This window comes from Globicephala melas, chromosome 17, assembly GCF_963455315.2.
Source record: "Globicephala melas chromosome 17, mGloMel1.2, whole genome shotgun sequence".
In the NCBI taxonomy this organism is placed as follows: Eukaryota; Metazoa; Chordata; class Mammalia; order Artiodactyla; family Delphinidae; genus Globicephala; species Globicephala melas.
Window position 1 is genome coordinate 61127042 of NC_083330.1, and position 18514 is coordinate 61145555.

Sequence of the window (18514 nt, forward strand, 5' to 3'; positions counted from 1 at the left end):
ACATTTATAATACAACTGGCTTTCTATTACCTCAACTAGTACATATCAACTATTTCCACCAAGCTTAAGACATATGGCAGAATTTAGCGATAGCAAAAATAACCATCTTTTAGATAAATGTGCTTTTTTCTATTGAAAATATTTGTAAATGGCACTTCATCCTTAATATTCTAAATAATGCCAAACACAAAATCATAGCATAAACAGGTTTTACTTTTAACCTCACATTTTAGTTTTATCTTCATAAAAATCCTGCATTAAGTGGGTCAAGTATTCATACCCACTCTACATCTGAGGAAACACAAACAAAAAGAACAGGTTACTTACTGGGCAAACGGCTAATTGGATGCCCTGACTCCTATTCTACAGAATAGTATTCAGATTATATACATATAGAACAGATCTTTCTTTACAATTGTTAAGTTCTTTAATACTTACTTGTAACATAAATTCCATACTGATCCTGTTTTCAATCAATCTCATTACAAGGTGAGCTTTACACTGAAACATAGTGTAGTATTCCCAGGAAAGCGTATGTGGATGCTTTATGGAAAAGTGTAGATGGGATGCTGGACTAAAAAAATAAACAGATTTAATATAACAAATTTGAATTAAATAAACAATAAATTTCATAGCTACATCAAGACAATAAATCAAAAACCTCATGGGAATACCTTAGCAGTTTCCTTAATATGAGAGCAACGAAGACTAGGAAACATCTAAAAATAACTTAACTAGACATAAAGGAAAATCTGAATGAACAGAAACACATGCCAACCTCCTGGTAGGAAGACACAATAGTGTAAATATTTCAATGCTTTCCAAATTCATCCATACAATCAATGCAATTCCAATCAACAGCCCCAGGTTAAAGCATATACAAAAAACATTCAAGATGGATTATATATCTTAAACAAAAACAACTATAAAAGTACTAGAAGAAAATAAAGGAAAAAAATTTCTTTCATAATTTTGGGGTGGGAAAAATCTTCACAAGGAAAAATATAAAATCCAGAGGACATATAGACCAGACTATGTAAAAATTAAAAATTCTGACATGAGATCATCAGTAAATTAAAAGATAGGTACAGTCTGTAGAAAATATTTACAACATACATGAACATTTAAGGTGTTTATACTTTATTATTTCAAATAATGCTACAGTGATTATCTTTTCATACATGTGCAGTATTTCTGTATGGCAAATATCTAGGAGAATAATTTCTATATGATAACATACTCAGAAGTTGAATTGCTGAATCTAAAAATTACCCATTTTAAAATTCTGATCGGTACTAACAAATTACCCTTCAAAATCAGTGTACCAAATTATACTCTCACAATCAACATGTAAGAATAGTCATTACACTTCCTTAAAAAAGCATGGCATACTGAAATATAAAATTTTGTAATTTGATATTTGAAAAATTACTTTTTTTTTTTTGCAGTACACGGGCCTCTCACTGTTGTGGCCTCTCCCGTTGCGGAGCACAGGCTCCGGACGCCCAGGCTCAGCGGCCATGGCTCAAGGGCCCAGCCGCTCCGCGGCATGTGGGATCTTCCCGGACTGAGGCACGAACCTGTGTCCCCTGCATCAGCAGGCGGACTCTCAACCACTGCACCACCAGGGAAGCCCGAAAAATTACTTTTATACTCCACTATTACTTCTGGGCTTATGGACAGCAATATGAAAAAGGTTAAATAAATTCCAAGGTATAATGGAATACTATATAGCATATAAATAGAACAAAGTAAATTCACATACAGTCACACAGAATGCTTGCCAAAATACAGATACGGTTAATTTTTTAAAAAAAGAGAAGTACACAGTAACACGCATGACTAAATTGTATTTTGTAACTGCCATATACACATAAATAAAGACCAGAAAAAAAAAGAGGTCTGGAATATACCAAATTTATAATCAGGTTATCTCCAAGGAGAGGAAGTGATGGGAGTGAGAAGTGGTAAGAGGGCTAAAAAAGATCTTTTACTTTTTACTCCACATGCTTCTGAACTGTCTTGTTTTGAATCTCTTCAAAGAGCATGCGTTCATGTGTTGCTTTTATACATAAATTTTGAAAATCAAACATACAAAAGGAACTAAATAAATGGACAGAACAAAGGTAAAAGCATTTAGTGTAAATAATTATTTACACACAATGGGAATGCTCTAATTATATGCTGGGAAACTGCCATATAGCAGGCAGTCAAGAGAAGAAAGTGAAAGGAACTAACATTTTAATGAGTGCATACTATGTATAAAGCTTTACCTCAAGTAATCCTGGCAACCAACATGGTTAAGATGGATAATCGTTGTTTTACACGTTAAAACGCACACACTCACAAAGGTTATACAATTTTCTAGGCTCACAAAAATCAGTAACTACAAAAATCCAAGTCGGTCTAACTCCAAATTCCTATGCCTTGCCACTGACCTAATCTTGTCTCAGTGACCATACTTCCACCAAAGAAAAGACTACTGATTATACAACTTGCAGTTTCTTAACCTTTGTTGTACTTTTAGACACTTGGGTAGTCTGGTTAATCCTATGGACCACAGAAAAAACTGCTTTTAAATGTGCACAATAAAATACACAGGTTTACAAAGGAAACCAATTATAATGAAATACAGTTATCAAAATATTTTTTAAAACTATGACATTACCAACATATGTGCTAGTTTATTAATGCATTAAATAACAAGACCTAGCAGTGGTCTACTGTACTAATTTTAAGGTAATGAGTGCAAAGAATATTTCAAGATACTTGCTAACAATTAAAATGTGACAAGAAAACATCCACGATTTCTACTGTTGACAAAGTCACAGCACTGTCTGTTACCTACAGTCATAATTAAAAGAAATATAAAATTTCAGTTAATGGTGAGTAAAAAATACAGAAAAACTTTCTCATCCAATTCAATCCATATTCCCTTAGGGAATTAATGGACCCTAGAACAAATAAGAATCCCTGCTAGTACCATTATGTTGTTATAAGTGGTTGTCTCAGTGACTTGCTAAAAAATAGAAAGGGAAAGAAAAGAAGGAAAGTGAGAAAAAGGGAAATAAAAGGAAAGGGGGGGGGCTTCCCTGGTGGCGCAGTGGTTGAGTCCGCCTGCCGATGCAGGGGACATGGGTTCGTGCCCCGGTCCGGGAAGATCCCGCATGCCGCGGAGTGGCTGGGCCCGTGAGCCATGGCCGCTGAGCCTGCGCGTCCGGAGCCTGTGCTCCGCAACAGGAGAGGCCACAACAGTAAGAGGCCCGTGTACCGCCAAAAAAAAAAAAAAAAAAAAGAAAAGGAAATAGTAAATAAGTGTCTAGGTAGCTGACCATTCAGATAAACAGGTATAGGTAGGATGTGTTGATGCTGAAATCATCTACTTAGCCTTTTCTATTATTTTTAAACATTTATGAGAATAGTACAATATATTAGCATTAGGAAATTAACATGAAAAAAGAAAAAAGCTTTATTATTTTTAGTCTTTTTTTAATGCTTAAATCCATTTACAGTCATCACATGCAATAGTAATGAAAGGAGTAATTAGAATACTACCGATGTCTATGGGCTCAGTATTATTACGGACCATTATTAACACTTCTTTGGCCTGTGTGGGCCTCGATACACATACAAGTGATCCTAAAAGATTAATCCCATAAAACAAGATTTGTAGTATCTCTGAACAATAAACATACTTATCCTTCTCTTTTCCTCCACCAAATATGGGATGTAATAAAACTCCACCAGTTTTTAGTTCATATGCCACTATTTTGTCCAGCTCCTTAAAAAAGACATAAAAATAGGGGTCAGTGAAAATTATTTTACATATCAAATTTTAGAATTCAACTGTGGTTTCCAATTTCCTGGAATCAGAATGTAAATTTCTGAAAATAAATGAAATGTATTTGAAGGGTAGTTTATGTTATAAACAAAGCAGACTACACAACTGGCCGAATGATAGAGCCAAAAAACCTTCTCTACTTTGTGACTTTAGGGCTGGCCAGTAGCCTGGCAAGTTTTCCTAATGGCTCTCCCCAGCCTCTCTGACCTGTTCTCCAAGTTTATTTCTTCCTTCTCTGTATTTTGCTTCTGGTGGAGGATTTAAGCAAGTAAAAACAAATAGGGATAAAATTATGACAGGATCTATAATTTTAAAACTTCTCTAGTTTTCTTTAATATGACAGATCAAAATGAAAAAATAAAAGTTTAAGTGGAAAAAGACAACACAACTGTGCTGGAAATTCATGACTAGTTTAGGTAACATACAAGCAGTACAGAGAAGTGGGAAAAATCATAATGAAGTGGTTAAAAGCCGGGTTTGAATCCTGGCTCTACTACTTACTAGCTGTGTAACTTTAGCCAAATAACTTAACCTCTCTGTGCCTCAGTTTCCTTATCTGTAAAATGCAAATAATAAGAGTAGTTAGGAGGATTAAGATAGTTACTATTTATAAAATGTTTGTAACAGTGCCTGAAACACTTTAAGTTTTTGAAATTAAAAATGGACTCTTCAGTTCTAGATGTATGAATCTTTCATAGTTCTCAATATTTGAAATATTTTGCAATTACTTTTTGGTTTACTTAAGTTTAGGTTTAGATGGTGAAGGTATATAAAATGAGAAAAGGAGGATAGAGGGGGTCTATTTAATGAGGCTATTAAAGGCTGAAATTTTTCCCCCTGAGAGGTGAGAAGACAAACATGATATGATTAAAATGTATATGAACAGAATGGGCTAGGCAAAATACAACTGACTTTCTCTTTTTGGCCAAATCTTTAAATAATGGGAAAAGATGTGAAAATGACAGAGAACATAAATACACTGAAGGACTAGCCAACATACAATAAGTACTTATTATGACGTAGGCACTATGCACATTACACGTATAACGTCTCACAATCCCTGTCCATACTAGTAGTAGCAGTAGATACTACTAGTAGTAGTAGATACTACTACTACTTTACTCTCCTTATACAAAAGACGCTTGGAAAGATTAAGCAAAATCATAAATAAAGCTTGTGAATGTCTGAAGCAAAATGAAAAGCAAACTGACTCCAGAATCTAGGTTCTCAGCCTAAACAAATTTAGAAAGCACAAAATTACATTAAAAATGACTACTATGAGGAGCTGGAATATACCTAACAACTAACTTGATGTTTAAGGAGCTTAAATATTCTCGTCCTTAGCAAAAAAGTCTTTGGAGGCCAACACTGACAATGGAAAGCAGATAAAATAGACCATTAGTCTTTCTCTGTAAAATGCTTCTCATTTTGCTGGAAAAACTCAAGGACTTTCAAATGACAGTAAGTATTTTATAGTTACTAAAAAATAAAGGACACACGACTTGAAAATCTGGAGAACACTAACATGTCTTATTGACTTCTAAGTGGAAAATGGATCTAGTTGCTTTTACCTCTTTAATCCAATGGCGATATTCATTAACACCAAAAGTTTTTTTCATCCAGAGACCATAAATATAGCCTGAAATTCCCTTCAATACCCATTCATCAGACCTAAACAAAAAGTCAAATAATAATACATTATTTTATATATTTTTAATATAAATAAAATATAATAAATTTTATTATTTTAATAATAAAAATTCTTCAGATATTTTTGGCCAAAGGCCAAAGAGGGTAACAGAACAAGCATTAGCATGTACTTCTCTGCCTTCTTAAAGAAAATGAAAGTTATCAAACCATTTGGTTTTCCCACTTCCTCTGACTGAATTCTGCCTATCCATTCATTGTACCTTCTTCACATCTGGCATCAACTTAATTATAAGACCACTTTATACTCTTGGTTCAAGGTACCTATGTTTGTGCTTTGCTCTGGCAGTGCTGCTTCCCTTATACCCAAGTCTGCCCATACTGTCTGCCTCTAAGGAAAGAGGTGCCCATAGCCAGGACCATACTGCTCAATTCTTTCTCTTTTTTTTTTGATTGATTGATTTGATTGATTGATTTATGGCTGCGTTGGGTCTTCGTTGCTGTGCGCGGGCTTTCTCTAGTTGCAGCAACCGAGGGCTACTCTTCATTGCGGTGCCTGGGCTTCTCACTGTGGTGGCTTCTCTTGCTGCAGAGCACGGGCTCTAGGCACGCAGGCTTCAGCAGTTGTGGCTTGCGGGCTCTAGAGCGCAGGCTCAGAAGTTGTCGCGCACGGGCTCAGCTTCTCTGCGGCATGTGGGATCTTCCCGGAACAGGGCTCAAACCCGGGTCCCCTGCATTGGCAGGCAGATCCTTAACCATTGTGCCACCAGGGAAGCCCCAATACTGCTCAATTCTTAAAAGTCCACATTCTTTTATTACCAATCCCATGCATAATTATCAGTGAGATTCTAAGACCTCAAGTTTAATTACTTATTTTTTAGTTTCTTAAGTGGAAAAGCAATGACACCTTTCATTCATTTATTCTTATGTTTATCCATTCATTCATTCGTTCATTAAAACATTTTGTCTATCATGTTCCAGATACTATCCTTTAATGAAACTATGTCTTAGGAAAATTACAAATCAAGAGGCCTTACCCTCCACCCTTTCCCCTCCAGAAAGAAAGAAAAAGACACCAAGACTTACATACTATATATTATAATCATAAGTTATAGTCTTAAGGGAATTTTGTCTATTTCTTCAAATTCACCTCAAGTTTAAAAAAGAAAATAAAGTGTTGTATTTCTCACATCTTTCAAGTAAATTAGTACAAATCTAGGAACTAACAGGAAAATCCCTACAGCATCATCACTATTGTAGAGGACCATTATTTTACCTTAAGTATTACCAATTGCACTGAATACTGACATCAGAATTCTAACTATAGTTCTCTGTACACTGAAGTCCTTGTATCTACAGTATTTATTTAGTTCTTTAAGAAACTGATGTTATCAAAATTCTTACCTTATTCTTATTGCATATTACAAAATTAACTCTATTGATATACTGAGGACACGGCCAAAAATTTAGGATGAAATTTATACTGATTACTTTTCTTTAAATATATATAATAGTGTCTGTTAATTATCTGCAGTTAGGACAAAGTTCAACTTACACTGCAGGAAAAGAAAATAAAAATAAACTTTCCTGATTCTTCTCAGTAGTTGTAAACTTTGAAATTACTCACCAAGACATTCTGGATATGAAACATCCAAAAAACTGCTGGGCCAAGGACTGGGCTAAACACCTTCTAGTCAAAGGTGTCTCATCTATAATCATGGCACTGTGTAACAGATTTGTGCTGGAATTTAAAAGAAGAGACAGCTCATTATAACCAAGAATAAATAATTATTCAATCAAAATAAAATAATCACACTTTTAAAATAACAGAATTCAATTAACACATAAAAGAGAAAAACCAGAATACTGTCCCCAACAGCTTTTACAATTTTAGTTGAAATTCATAATCTTAATAACTTTTGTTTAAAGCAAGGACTGTAATGTTTCCCACTTATTTCCATGAAAAATATAAATACCCTTTTAGGAGGGTAGGGGGTTGTAGCATCAATCAGAAACTGATATGTTAAGCAGAGACTAATCTTTTTATGAAGGGTTCTTCTAATTTCAAAAATCTTTTCCTAATAATACTTTAATGTTTTGTGCTATATTATTTACTTTCAAATGCACTGACCCATCAGATTGTCTAAACAACTCGGAAGAATGCAAGAACACTATTACTATGTCCATTTTACAGAAGAGAAAATAGACCCCCCCAAAAAAATGACTGACCCTGAGACATACAACTTCTAAATTTGGCACTTTTCAAGGAATGAAAGAAGGGAGGGAGGTAAAGAGGGTAAAAGAAAAAAGAAATAAAACTTTCTTTTTTTTTTTTGCATACAAATTTCTGATGATATCAATAAATTTTTAAATAGTGCTAGGACAAAAACCTCACTAGATACCCATATAGTAACTTGCATCATTTTTGTCTTTAATGCATAAGCCAAAAAGAGACTAAAACACATATGTAAAAATTAGTTAATTCTGGATAAAGATACTATGAATCTTTTGGGTTATTTTGAAATGTTCCTCTTTATGCTTTTCTACATTTTTCAATTTTGAAAACACTGGATTTTCTACAAAGCCAACCATAACTAAATTGAAGGGAAAAGGTTCAAACTGCATCTTAAAATTGATCACAGGGGCTTCCCTGGTGGTGCAGTGGTTAAGGATCTGCCTGCCAATGCAGGGGACCCGGGTTCAAGCCCTGGTCTGGGAAGATCCTACATGTCGCGGAGCAACTAAGCCCGTGTGCCACAACTACTGAGCCTATGCTCTAGAGCCCGCGAGCCACAACTACTGAAGCCCGTGCACCTAGAGCCCATGCTCTGCAACAAGAGAAGCCACCACAATGAGAAGCCTGCACACCACAACGAAGAGTAGCCTCCGCTCCCACAACTAGAGAAAGCCCGCGCACAGCAACAAAGACCCAACGCAGCCAAAAATAAATAAATTAAATAAATAAATAATTTTAAAAATTGATCACAAAATAAATAACCTATCTTCACATCATTAACCTAATTTAGGCCTTTTGAATTTGGATACAAACCTAAAAATGCTCATGGAAGCATAAGCAGCCACTTCAACATAAGCCTCATCGATGAATACAGTCTTAAAACAAGAATATGGGTATCGACATGTAAGAATTTCTTCATAAAATTCAAAAACTTCATGAAGATACGACGTGGTATGTTTAAGCAATGGAAGAAGCTGAGGTAAACAAAAATGAGTAACCTAAAAATAAAAAGCAGGGAACAAGATCATTAAATAAAAGAGTTAACTGAAATCTTAAATTTCCTAAATATCTCAGTTATAAATGAAGCTGCATATAAATCCCTCCCCCCCCACCTTTTTTTTTTTTTAACAAATCCATGGCACTGAGAGAAAATACTGGTATGAAATTAGTGACTATTTACTATGCTTACAAAATATTCATTACACTTAAGACTTAAATTCATGATGGATTATAAGTCTGAAATGCTTAGACCCAATGAAAATAATAACTTTGGTTCCAAATTGAAGTTTCTTTTGCATATGCATACAAAACAATCTAAATTTCCAAGGTTTATTGTAAACCTGCCTTTGATTCATAAATATCTAATCTAGTGAATACTGCACATCATAGTACTATCTTAAATAATTAACAGTTATTATACTATCTTCAGTACATATAAAAAACAATATGAAAACTGCAAGGAAGCTTACTGGTAGTGAGGAGATAAGAAATATCAGCAACAGAAATAATTACATCTTACATTACATCCCACTTTGGACACAGACACTCAAATATCACATACTGTCTCACTGTCTCTTATTATGATTCTGTGCCAAATGAACAACATCAATAATGACATATCACTCTGACTAGAATGACTCAGCAAGGTTTCATGAAGACTACATTTGTGCTAATCTTTATGAATTGAACAAAAGTTTCATAGGTAAGGAGAGGAGGAAAAGAGGACATCCCAAACAGTCAAAGACGGGAAAAAATATGGTCTGGTCAGAAAAAAATCTAAGTAAACTATATTGAATATAACAACCATAAATAGAAAAGTAATGAGGAAAAAGCTAGAAAGGAATATTAGGGTCAAATTCTAGAAGCTCTTGAAAGCCATGCTAAAGAAATTTGATTACTGCAGGATATGGAGGCAAGGAAAGTTTTTAATATACAATAAAAAAACTATCCTTCTGACAACATTATAAAAGAACAGATTAGAGACTACCATAAGTGAACAGTGAGCATTTATTTAACATTAGTGGTCAGGACCCAAACTGCATGTCATTATATATTTCAGATAAAGAAACCTTTTCTCTCTAGTGATAGTTCTAACAGTTGAAAGAACAATTAAGAAAAACTTAGTATTTAATTAATATTCTTCTGATTAGGCATGAAAGAGTGGGAGGGAAAGAAGCAAGAAGCTATGATTTACCTCATGCATATATGGATCTACAAGTATTTCAAAAGGTCCAATGGCCAAGGAGATATTCGACGCAGCTGTTGGAATGGTAAGCATGTAATGGAAGGTTTTCTTCCTCATATCATGGGTATACACTGTCTCCACCAAATCTCCATTGGAAACAGCCACCATTGCAGCATCCACTGTAAATTCTAATTTCCATGTACATAATTCAGAGTATGAATCAACACATGGGAACCAAAATCTAGAAAAAAGATCAACAGTGCAGAAAACATGTTGAAAGTATAACCTACATTGTTTCTGCCACATATAAGTTATTTTAACATTTACAGAACATGCACAAGAAGAAATTTTAGCTATCTGCCCACTGATGTTTTTTACTGAGCAACCTGAAAGAATGTGATTAAAGATAAAGTTCTGTCTCCAAATATTATTGGCAATATTAATAAAATATATCATGTAGTACCCTCCAGTTTAAACCCTGAAAAGAGGTAAGCAATTCTTAGTTTCCAATTTTTTAATTAAAAATAATTTTTACTTGTATATTCATAGTCAGTTTTTACGTAGCATTCATTTTTGGAAACTAAAAATGCTTACAAAAAAGTTTTTAAAAGTACAATATTCAGAATCTATTCCATAATGTCAGGAAACTGCTTTTCTGGAGTATGTGATGCATTGCATAAATTCAAACAATGCTGGTAAAGCCAGACATAAAATTTCTATTCAATGTTCTATTCAGATCAGGTTTTACTATGTGCCAGGGTCTGTATTTGTTACTGAAACACAGAGAAACATAAGACATCATCCCTGGCTTGGAGGAGTTAATAATCTGAGGAGACTACACATAACATAATATTTCAATAACATGGTTAACTGCAGAGCTATGAGAATGAACTACAATTACATGCAACAATAAAGGTACATCTCACTACCACAATGTTACACAAGAAAGGCAGATATAAAGAGCATAAGGCATATGCTTCCATTTAATAAAGTTCAAAGATAGGTGTAATCAATCTACAGTATTTTAGATATCAGGATGGTGGTTGCCCTAGGGCAGGAGGCTATCAGGTGGGCAAGAGTGAATGGAGGTGGGTAGAAGGGGTACTCTGCGATGCTGGTAATGTTAATGTTCTTTTTCTTGATGTGAGTGTGAATTACACGAGTTTGTTCACTTGTGAAAATGTATTGAGCTTTCTATTTACAATTCGTGTAATTTTCTGTATGTTTTACTTCAATACGAAAGTTTAAAAAATGAAAGAATTGAGACAACTTTAGAACAGTAGACTTGAAAAGGAAAGGAGGGAAGACAGGATTGAAGAGGAACAAGATTCAGAAGAGGTTCAAGTAGTTGGGGATCAAGCTCATACTTCTCATTTTACACTAAATACATGTATTGCATATTCATAGAAAAAAATGCAATTGAAAAAATGAAATCAACTGAAATACGTAAGAATTAGTAATCTACCTTGTGGAATTTTGATACCCACAAGAGAAAACATGAGCACCTCTCTCTGCCATACTTCCCTCTACACTGGGTACCACAAAATGAAGACCTCCTTTTGGCTGATCCAAAGAAAAATTGATGTGTATCTTTAGCACCTTTAATTCTGCAACAAATAAATACATACATACATTGATATATAAAAATATAATTAGGTAACAGTGGTCGATATAATAAGGGCAAAGACTTGCACTGAACATAAAGTGGGAATCAAAGGCTGAGCTTTACATAAAAGATCACACTACTTAACCTAGTTTAGGCTTTTACCATCTCTTTGCCTATAAGGAACTCAACAGTCTGCTTCCACTGGTGTTCTTACCTCCACTCAATTCTAGTCACTGCTACTTGTGTTCTCCCAAAATACTGGTGAGACCACATCCCCCTCTCAACATTTCTGACAATGCTATACTGCCTAAAGAAAAGAGTTTAAAACTACCACATAGCTAAGGCCTTCCAGATCCAATTCAAAACTTACTTTTCAAGTTTGTTCTCTTAGTACATTCTCGCACAGATTGTTAACCCTACTTGTGACTTTAAGGAGTACGGAGTGGGGTAGGAGGGAAGGACTATCCGAAAATTTACATCATGCAGCATTATTTACTATGTTTGATTTCTAAGTAATAAATACGTGTTGCTTCCGTAAGATTAAAGAAAGATGTTCCTTTTAATTTCCCTCAAAACATTAAACCATATGGATTTTCTCCAACCCGTGAACATGTAGCGATGACCTTCCACGCCTGCACCCTAAACTAGGCAACCCCCCTGCAAGGTAAACCCCTCCCCCCACCATATACACATACAAACTATCCAAAAAGAGCAAAAACAAAACAAAGTCTTTTACCTCCTTATCTTGATTAATTTTATAAAGCAAAATAAAGGTAGGCAGAAGGTTATGAATGATAATTATAATGGCTGTAACTTTATACAAGGAAATAAAGAAGATTCAGAAATAATAAGACAAAGTAAAAGTATGCAGAGTGGGTGTTAGCAGCCCTACATTCTAGCCTTGGCTCTACTACTAATTAGTGACATCCAGCAGGTCACTTACTCTCTTTAAACCTCAGATTAATCTTCCATAAAAGGAAAGAATTGAATCAGATGACTTTTTAGGATCCTTCCTTTTATAAAATGCTGTAATTCTAAACTGAGTTAATACTGTGTGGGTTCTCAAATCTTGACAAATTGTTCCAACCATCTAATTTTTGTTTTATAACTTTCGCTTTAAAAGCAACAGTGAAATGAGTTGCTTTTTGTCATAGCCCTTGATTGCTATTTTCCTGTTAGCCAATTATCTTTAAGGAAAAAAAGAGCTTCCAACTCCTGTGTATTTCAACTGATTAATTTATAATTTAGGTACCATTAATTTTCATGAAAAGTTTCTAGTCACTGAATCCAACATGATTTTACTGTATACTCAACATGTTCTTGGTATTTTACCATCAACGTGCTTCCATAATTCTGATGGAACCTTAATGCAAAGTTCTCCATTTCCTGCATCAGGATCCACAGCACTAACCGCAGCTGCGTAAGCATTGGAAAAATAATTGAGATTTCTCCTGGGGGAAAAAAAAAGAGAAAGCCAGCTTTAACAATAAGCCATATATTTCACCAAGCATTTTCTTAAATACTTGGCACCATTTGTCTGTAACCATTATATCATCTTACATAACTCATAGGAATGCTCTTTAGCCAAGTAACTGTTGCTCTATTTCCCAAGACTAAAACTATTAAACTATAAATGCGGGCTTCCCTGGTGGCGCAGTGGTTTAGAGTCCGCCTGCCAATGCAGGGGACACGGGTTCGTGCCCCGGTCCGGGAAGATCCCACAAGCCGCGGAGCGGCTGGGCCCATGAGCCATGGCCGCTGAGCCTGCACGCCCAGAGCCTGTGCTCCGCAACGGGAGAGACCACAACAGTGAGATGCCCACATACTGCAAAAAAAGAAAAGAAAAACAAAAAAAAAACTATAAATGCAATGGCATATATAGTCTACTCGCCAATGCTATGTGATCATTATGACTATCACATCCTTCATTAATTTTAGAATGCCAAAGCCACTACACTTTCCTAATACAAATGTAAAGAATATACGTAGAATTGAAAAAATAATTATTTTTTATCAATCTGGCAAAAATTTGAATGGATTCAACAAGCTTTATAATCTGATAGAAATTAAGGTGTTTAAAACAAATCAGAATGGGAATTAATTCCTCAAAATTTAATACTGCTCCCCTCCACTCCCCAGTACATGACAATGTAACCTTAATGAAGGAGAGGAACTTTCGGATGGTTCACTGTTATATCCCCTAAATGCCAGGGGACACTCAAAAAATATTTGTTCAATAGGTACTTGGCCTTATTTCCTACTGAATGAAAACAATACACAGAAGCCTTATGAAAATATGAAAATACTGTTCTCATATGATTTTCTAATTTTATTCCATAAAAATAACTCATATATATATATGTATATACATACACACACATACCGCATTTCCTCACTGAAATCAGTTAAAGTAATATGGAAGAAGTGGAAGAAAGAAAAAAGACAAGGAATGGCAAGAGCGAGAAAACAAGATTAGACACAATACTGTGAGCCACATTCTTGCTGTGCACCTTTATGTCTATCATCTTGCCATTAGATAACTCCATAAAGTCAAGTCAGTGATATTTCACTAGCTTAATAAATTTTTAACCTAGTTAAAAGACAAGTTTCATATACTCTACAGAGTAATTATAGGGAAAATAAAAGAGGAAAAGCCATGAAAGAAAACATTAAACTTACACACTGTCAATATGATGGAGGCCATTCCTCCCCCATCTCCAACTCTCTCCTAACTAGTAAGGATGTAATATTAACTATGACTTTTAACAACTACAAAACACAAGGTTCTAAAAGTAGTTAAGCAGACTTCTCAATAATTTTAACACTTTCTTTCTCTTAGGTAAATATGTAAAATAAAGGTATTAAAAACTCCAGGACCACAATAAAAAAACAAATGACTGTTTTTTCACATACCATCTTTTTTTTTTTTTAATTATCATACAGTAAAAGTAACTTTTTTCCTTTGGTATATAATTCTATAAATTTTAACATGTGCAACCATCACCACAATCAGGATATAGAACAGTTCTGCCATCCACAAAGCCCCTTGTGCAATGCCCTGTGTCAAATAAATGGAATCATACAGAATGCAACCTTTTGAGGCTGGCTTATCTCACTCAGTATGTCTTTGAAATTCATCTAAGGTGTTACATGTATCTATTGTTTGTCCCTTTTTATAATGAATAGTATTACATTGAATAGACTGTACCACAGATTGTTTATTCGTTCGTCCACTGAAAGACATCTGGGTTGCTTCCAGCTTTTGGCTATCAGGAATAAAGCTGCTACAAATAACTGTGTAACAGTTTTTATGTGAATTTAATGTTCATTTCTGTAGTACAAACACCCAAGAGTGGGACTGCTGAGTCATATGGTAAACATAAGTTTAGCTTTATAAGAATCTGCTAAACTGTTTTCCAGAATAGCTATACCATTCTGCATTCTCATCAGCAATATATGAACATGCCAGTTGCTCTGCATCCTTACCAGTACTTAGTTAACATACTATCTAATTTTAAAAACTACTTTGTACATTTACAGGTTGCAATTTCTTTTCAGTAAGGTTTCAAAAACATGAAATCTGAAAGGTAGCTGAAGAACTTGTAATGTCCCCCAGTTATCTGTGAAATTCAAAAATAAAAAAATCTTTGTTACACAAAAGGCCAAATTTAAACATTACATATTAAACCACTCATTTTTTTTTAATGGAAAATTATTCTCAATCTCCTTATTTCCTGAGAAAAGGTAAAGTGGTCCAAATAAAATGGTGAGTCATTATAAATGGAATCTATTGGAAAGTCAGTTATGAGGAACAATCTTCTCATGGCTTGGATTTCAGTGTTTCTTTTCATAATATGAATCAAAAATGTTTCCTTTCATAATAACCTAATAAAAGCCAAAAATTACAAGACAAGATTATAAATGTTTTCAATTTTCAGAATAATAATGATTGCAAAATATTAATATGCCCCTGCCCTATAACCACCACCCATTCTTCCTTAAGGAAACAAAGCTTAAAGATGAGTAATGTTGTAGGGGATACTTAAAAACTAGTAAATTAAGGTAATCAAAAGAATTTTCTCCAAGAACCTATTATAAACATCTATATTAAATTAAAATAATCTGTTAATTCTTTATCAGATAAAGAACGTGTGCTTCTTAAGACTGTGTGTGCAGATTTTGCAAAACTTAAGATTTAATTATTTGTAAACTTTTTCTCCGTTTAAAAACATTTCATGGAAGCACAATATACATCAGAAATATATATATACACTCTAAGTATACAGTTCGATGAATTTTCACAAAACCAAAGTAACCAGCATGCAGAGCAAGAACAGAACTTTACCAGCCTCCCAGAAGCCCTCTTGTAATCACTAACCTAGCCCTGCTTCCTACCACCAAGGGTAACCTATTATTGACATCTAATGAGATAGATTAACAACTTAATACACATTCTTTTGTGTCTGACCTGTTTTATTCAACATTAAGTTTGTGAAATCCATCCATATCATTGCATCTAGCTGTTGGTCATTCAGTCTCATTACTTTTAGAATTCCAACAGTGTAAGAATATACCACAATCTACCATTCTACCATTGATGGGTTTTCAGGTAATTTACAGTTTTGACTATTACAAATGCTGCTGTGAACAGTTCTGCACTTTTTTCTTGGTGAACATATTGGATATACACGTAGGAGTGAGACCACCAATCATAGACTATGTATACTTTCGATCTCAATTTACATTTCTATTAGCTGTGTTTGAGAGTTCTGCTCTATATCCTTGTCACACTCAGTTTTTTCTTCTGTCTTATAATTCACATACAGAATAAAATAAATAAATAAATAAGTAAAAGCCAACAGAAAAATCCATTTTCCAGAAATGGAACCAATATCAAAATTAATAAAAATGACTTTTCAAAAATAATTGAAACAACATTTGATAATGATGCCATGAAATAAGGTTGCTTAGAGAAAATTCTACCTTAACAAGTTTTTCTATGAAAAAGCCTATGGTATTTCACTGATAACAAGCTCAAACGTGAATCAATTACTTTAAAGTAGCTATTTGTGAAAAGCTAATGAATTTCAAGCCACTAGAAACAATGAGTATAGATAAGAACAAAATGGCTTTACTGCTATGCATGTGTGATTACAAGTCCAAATAAGAAGAACCCTATCTAGTTGTAGGGTTACCACATTCAAGAAAACACAATGCCAAACCAGAGAGTATTCAGAGCAGGGCAAAGAGAAAGGTTAACAAATTTGGAAAGAGTTTTAAATGAGGAATAGTTGAAAGTATTGAGATACTACAGACTGGAAAAGAAAACTTACAGGAAAATAATTTTTAACTAGCATAAGTTTGTGAACATTATAGCAAAACAGACTGTGGCTCGATGTAATAAAGAACTTCCTAGCATTCAGAAATGAAAGGGGTGCTTTAAAATATAATAAGCTCTCCTGAGCTGGACATATTCAAGCAGAAGGTAGAATAATATAGGAAAAATTCCTGCTGAAGTTTTGACTAAACAAACCCCAAAGTTCTTCCAATTATGACAACTCAATTCCAAGCAATACTACTAAAACAACTGCCAGTGAGGCACTGTGGGCTGAGTTAAAATATAAAACTAGTATCCATATTACTTAACCATAATCAAAAAAGGAATCAACCACTTCTACCATATGATATCAGTAAAATAACATTTAAAATCCCTTTGTAGACGTCTGTATTAAAATAAAGGACCTAGAAAATCTTTTTCTAAAAGAAGCAATTTAAAAAATCAATTCTAGTCACTCTAAAAATTGCTCCAATCACTCAAAGTTACTTCATTTATATCTTAAGTTAGCTTCATTTCTACTGCCACTCCTTAATGGAAATGAAGACAGGAGACAGGAATTAAACTGATTCTTGAAACTCAGGAAAGTGGAGACTTTTCAAGTAAAATAAAAAAGGTCTTCTCAAAGCAGCAAAGCCTATCCAGGGAAGGAAAAGAAACAAGGAGGAAAGATATGTCAGCCACTGTAGGCTACTCATGCACAGAAACAGTCTCTCTGGTAAAATCTACATTTACTTTATTCTAAGAAGAGAGAACTATAGCAAAAAAAAAAAAAAAAAAGAAAGAAAAAAGAAAAACAGAAAAACCACCAAAGAGACATAGCTTCTATGGAGGCAAACTATACCTACAATATGTAAGATTCAAACAGAAAATATATTTAGAGAAACTTCAAGTGCTTAAATTATTTTCCTGGCAGACAATAAGCTAGAGAGAGAGACAGAGAGACAGAGACAGAGACATGGAGAGAAAGAGAAGCCTTATAGATGTTACATAACCAACAGGTATTTTATTTGCTAGTACAGGTAATTTAACAACTCAGCTAACGTTTAGTTGGATCAAATAGGTAGCAATGCCTCTTAGTCCCTTATCTTAATGTTTCCCTTCCTTACATTCCCCCTGCAGTTTAAAGGTGCTGAATCTCAACCAAGGTAAGCACACTCTTGCCATTAAAAATAGGAAGGCCTGGCACCTTAACTTTAAAACAAATAAGGAGAAAGTGTGATGAAGTAGCATATTACTTCTTTGAATGTTAGGACATTCTTGTACATATTCAAGACCAAATTTAACCACTGAGTTTTAAGTTTAACTTTCAAATCAAATCTGCTACATTTAATTTGTTTCAGCTTTAGCAGAAATTTTACTGCTTCATTAGAGAAAGAAAGTTACTTTAGAAACAAGAAAAGTAACAGAAGTATCTAGGGACATGCTAAAGACCTTAACTATCTGCCTTTGCCAAAGTTCTCTTTAAAAATAAATAACATCATTCACACGAGATACCTTTCACATCTAACTGCTAAGCAGCATTTCTTCTGAATAACTGGTAGGTTTCTGTCTTTTGCCTTACAAATCTTATAAACAATAGTGTTTCCCTCTTTCGTATGGCAACCAGAAATATCAAAACCAAATCTACAGTTTTCCTCTAGTAACTTAACAGTGTGGTACCC

The 18514-nt window shown here is 34.3% G+C and overlaps 1 protein-coding gene across 4 annotated transcripts in view; it reads right to left on the minus strand.

Moving 5' to 3' along the window:
* The window catches only part of TAF2 (TATA-box binding protein associated factor 2), an 81000-nt gene that overhangs the window by 50884 nt on the left and 11602 nt on the right, over positions 1-18514 (minus strand). For 3 of the 4 annotated variants that reach the window (XM_070043982.1, XM_060287181.2, XM_070043983.1), the window contains exons 4-11: positions 12848-12966; positions 11375-11516; positions 9919-10150; positions 8538-8722; positions 7116-7229; positions 5413-5512; positions 3696-3781; positions 439-574 (exon numbers count right to left, since the gene is read on the minus strand). In XM_070043982.1, the coding sequence (XP_069900083.1) occupies positions 439-574; positions 3696-3781; positions 5413-5512; positions 7116-7229; positions 8538-8722; positions 9919-10150; positions 11375-11516; positions 12848-12966 (1114 nt within the window). Of the gene's footprint in view, positions 1-438; positions 575-3695; positions 3782-5412; positions 5513-7115; positions 7230-8537; positions 8723-9918; positions 10151-11374; positions 11517-12847; positions 12967-18514 lie in introns of those variants that run through there. The other variant, XM_070043984.1, reaches the window with a different exon arrangement.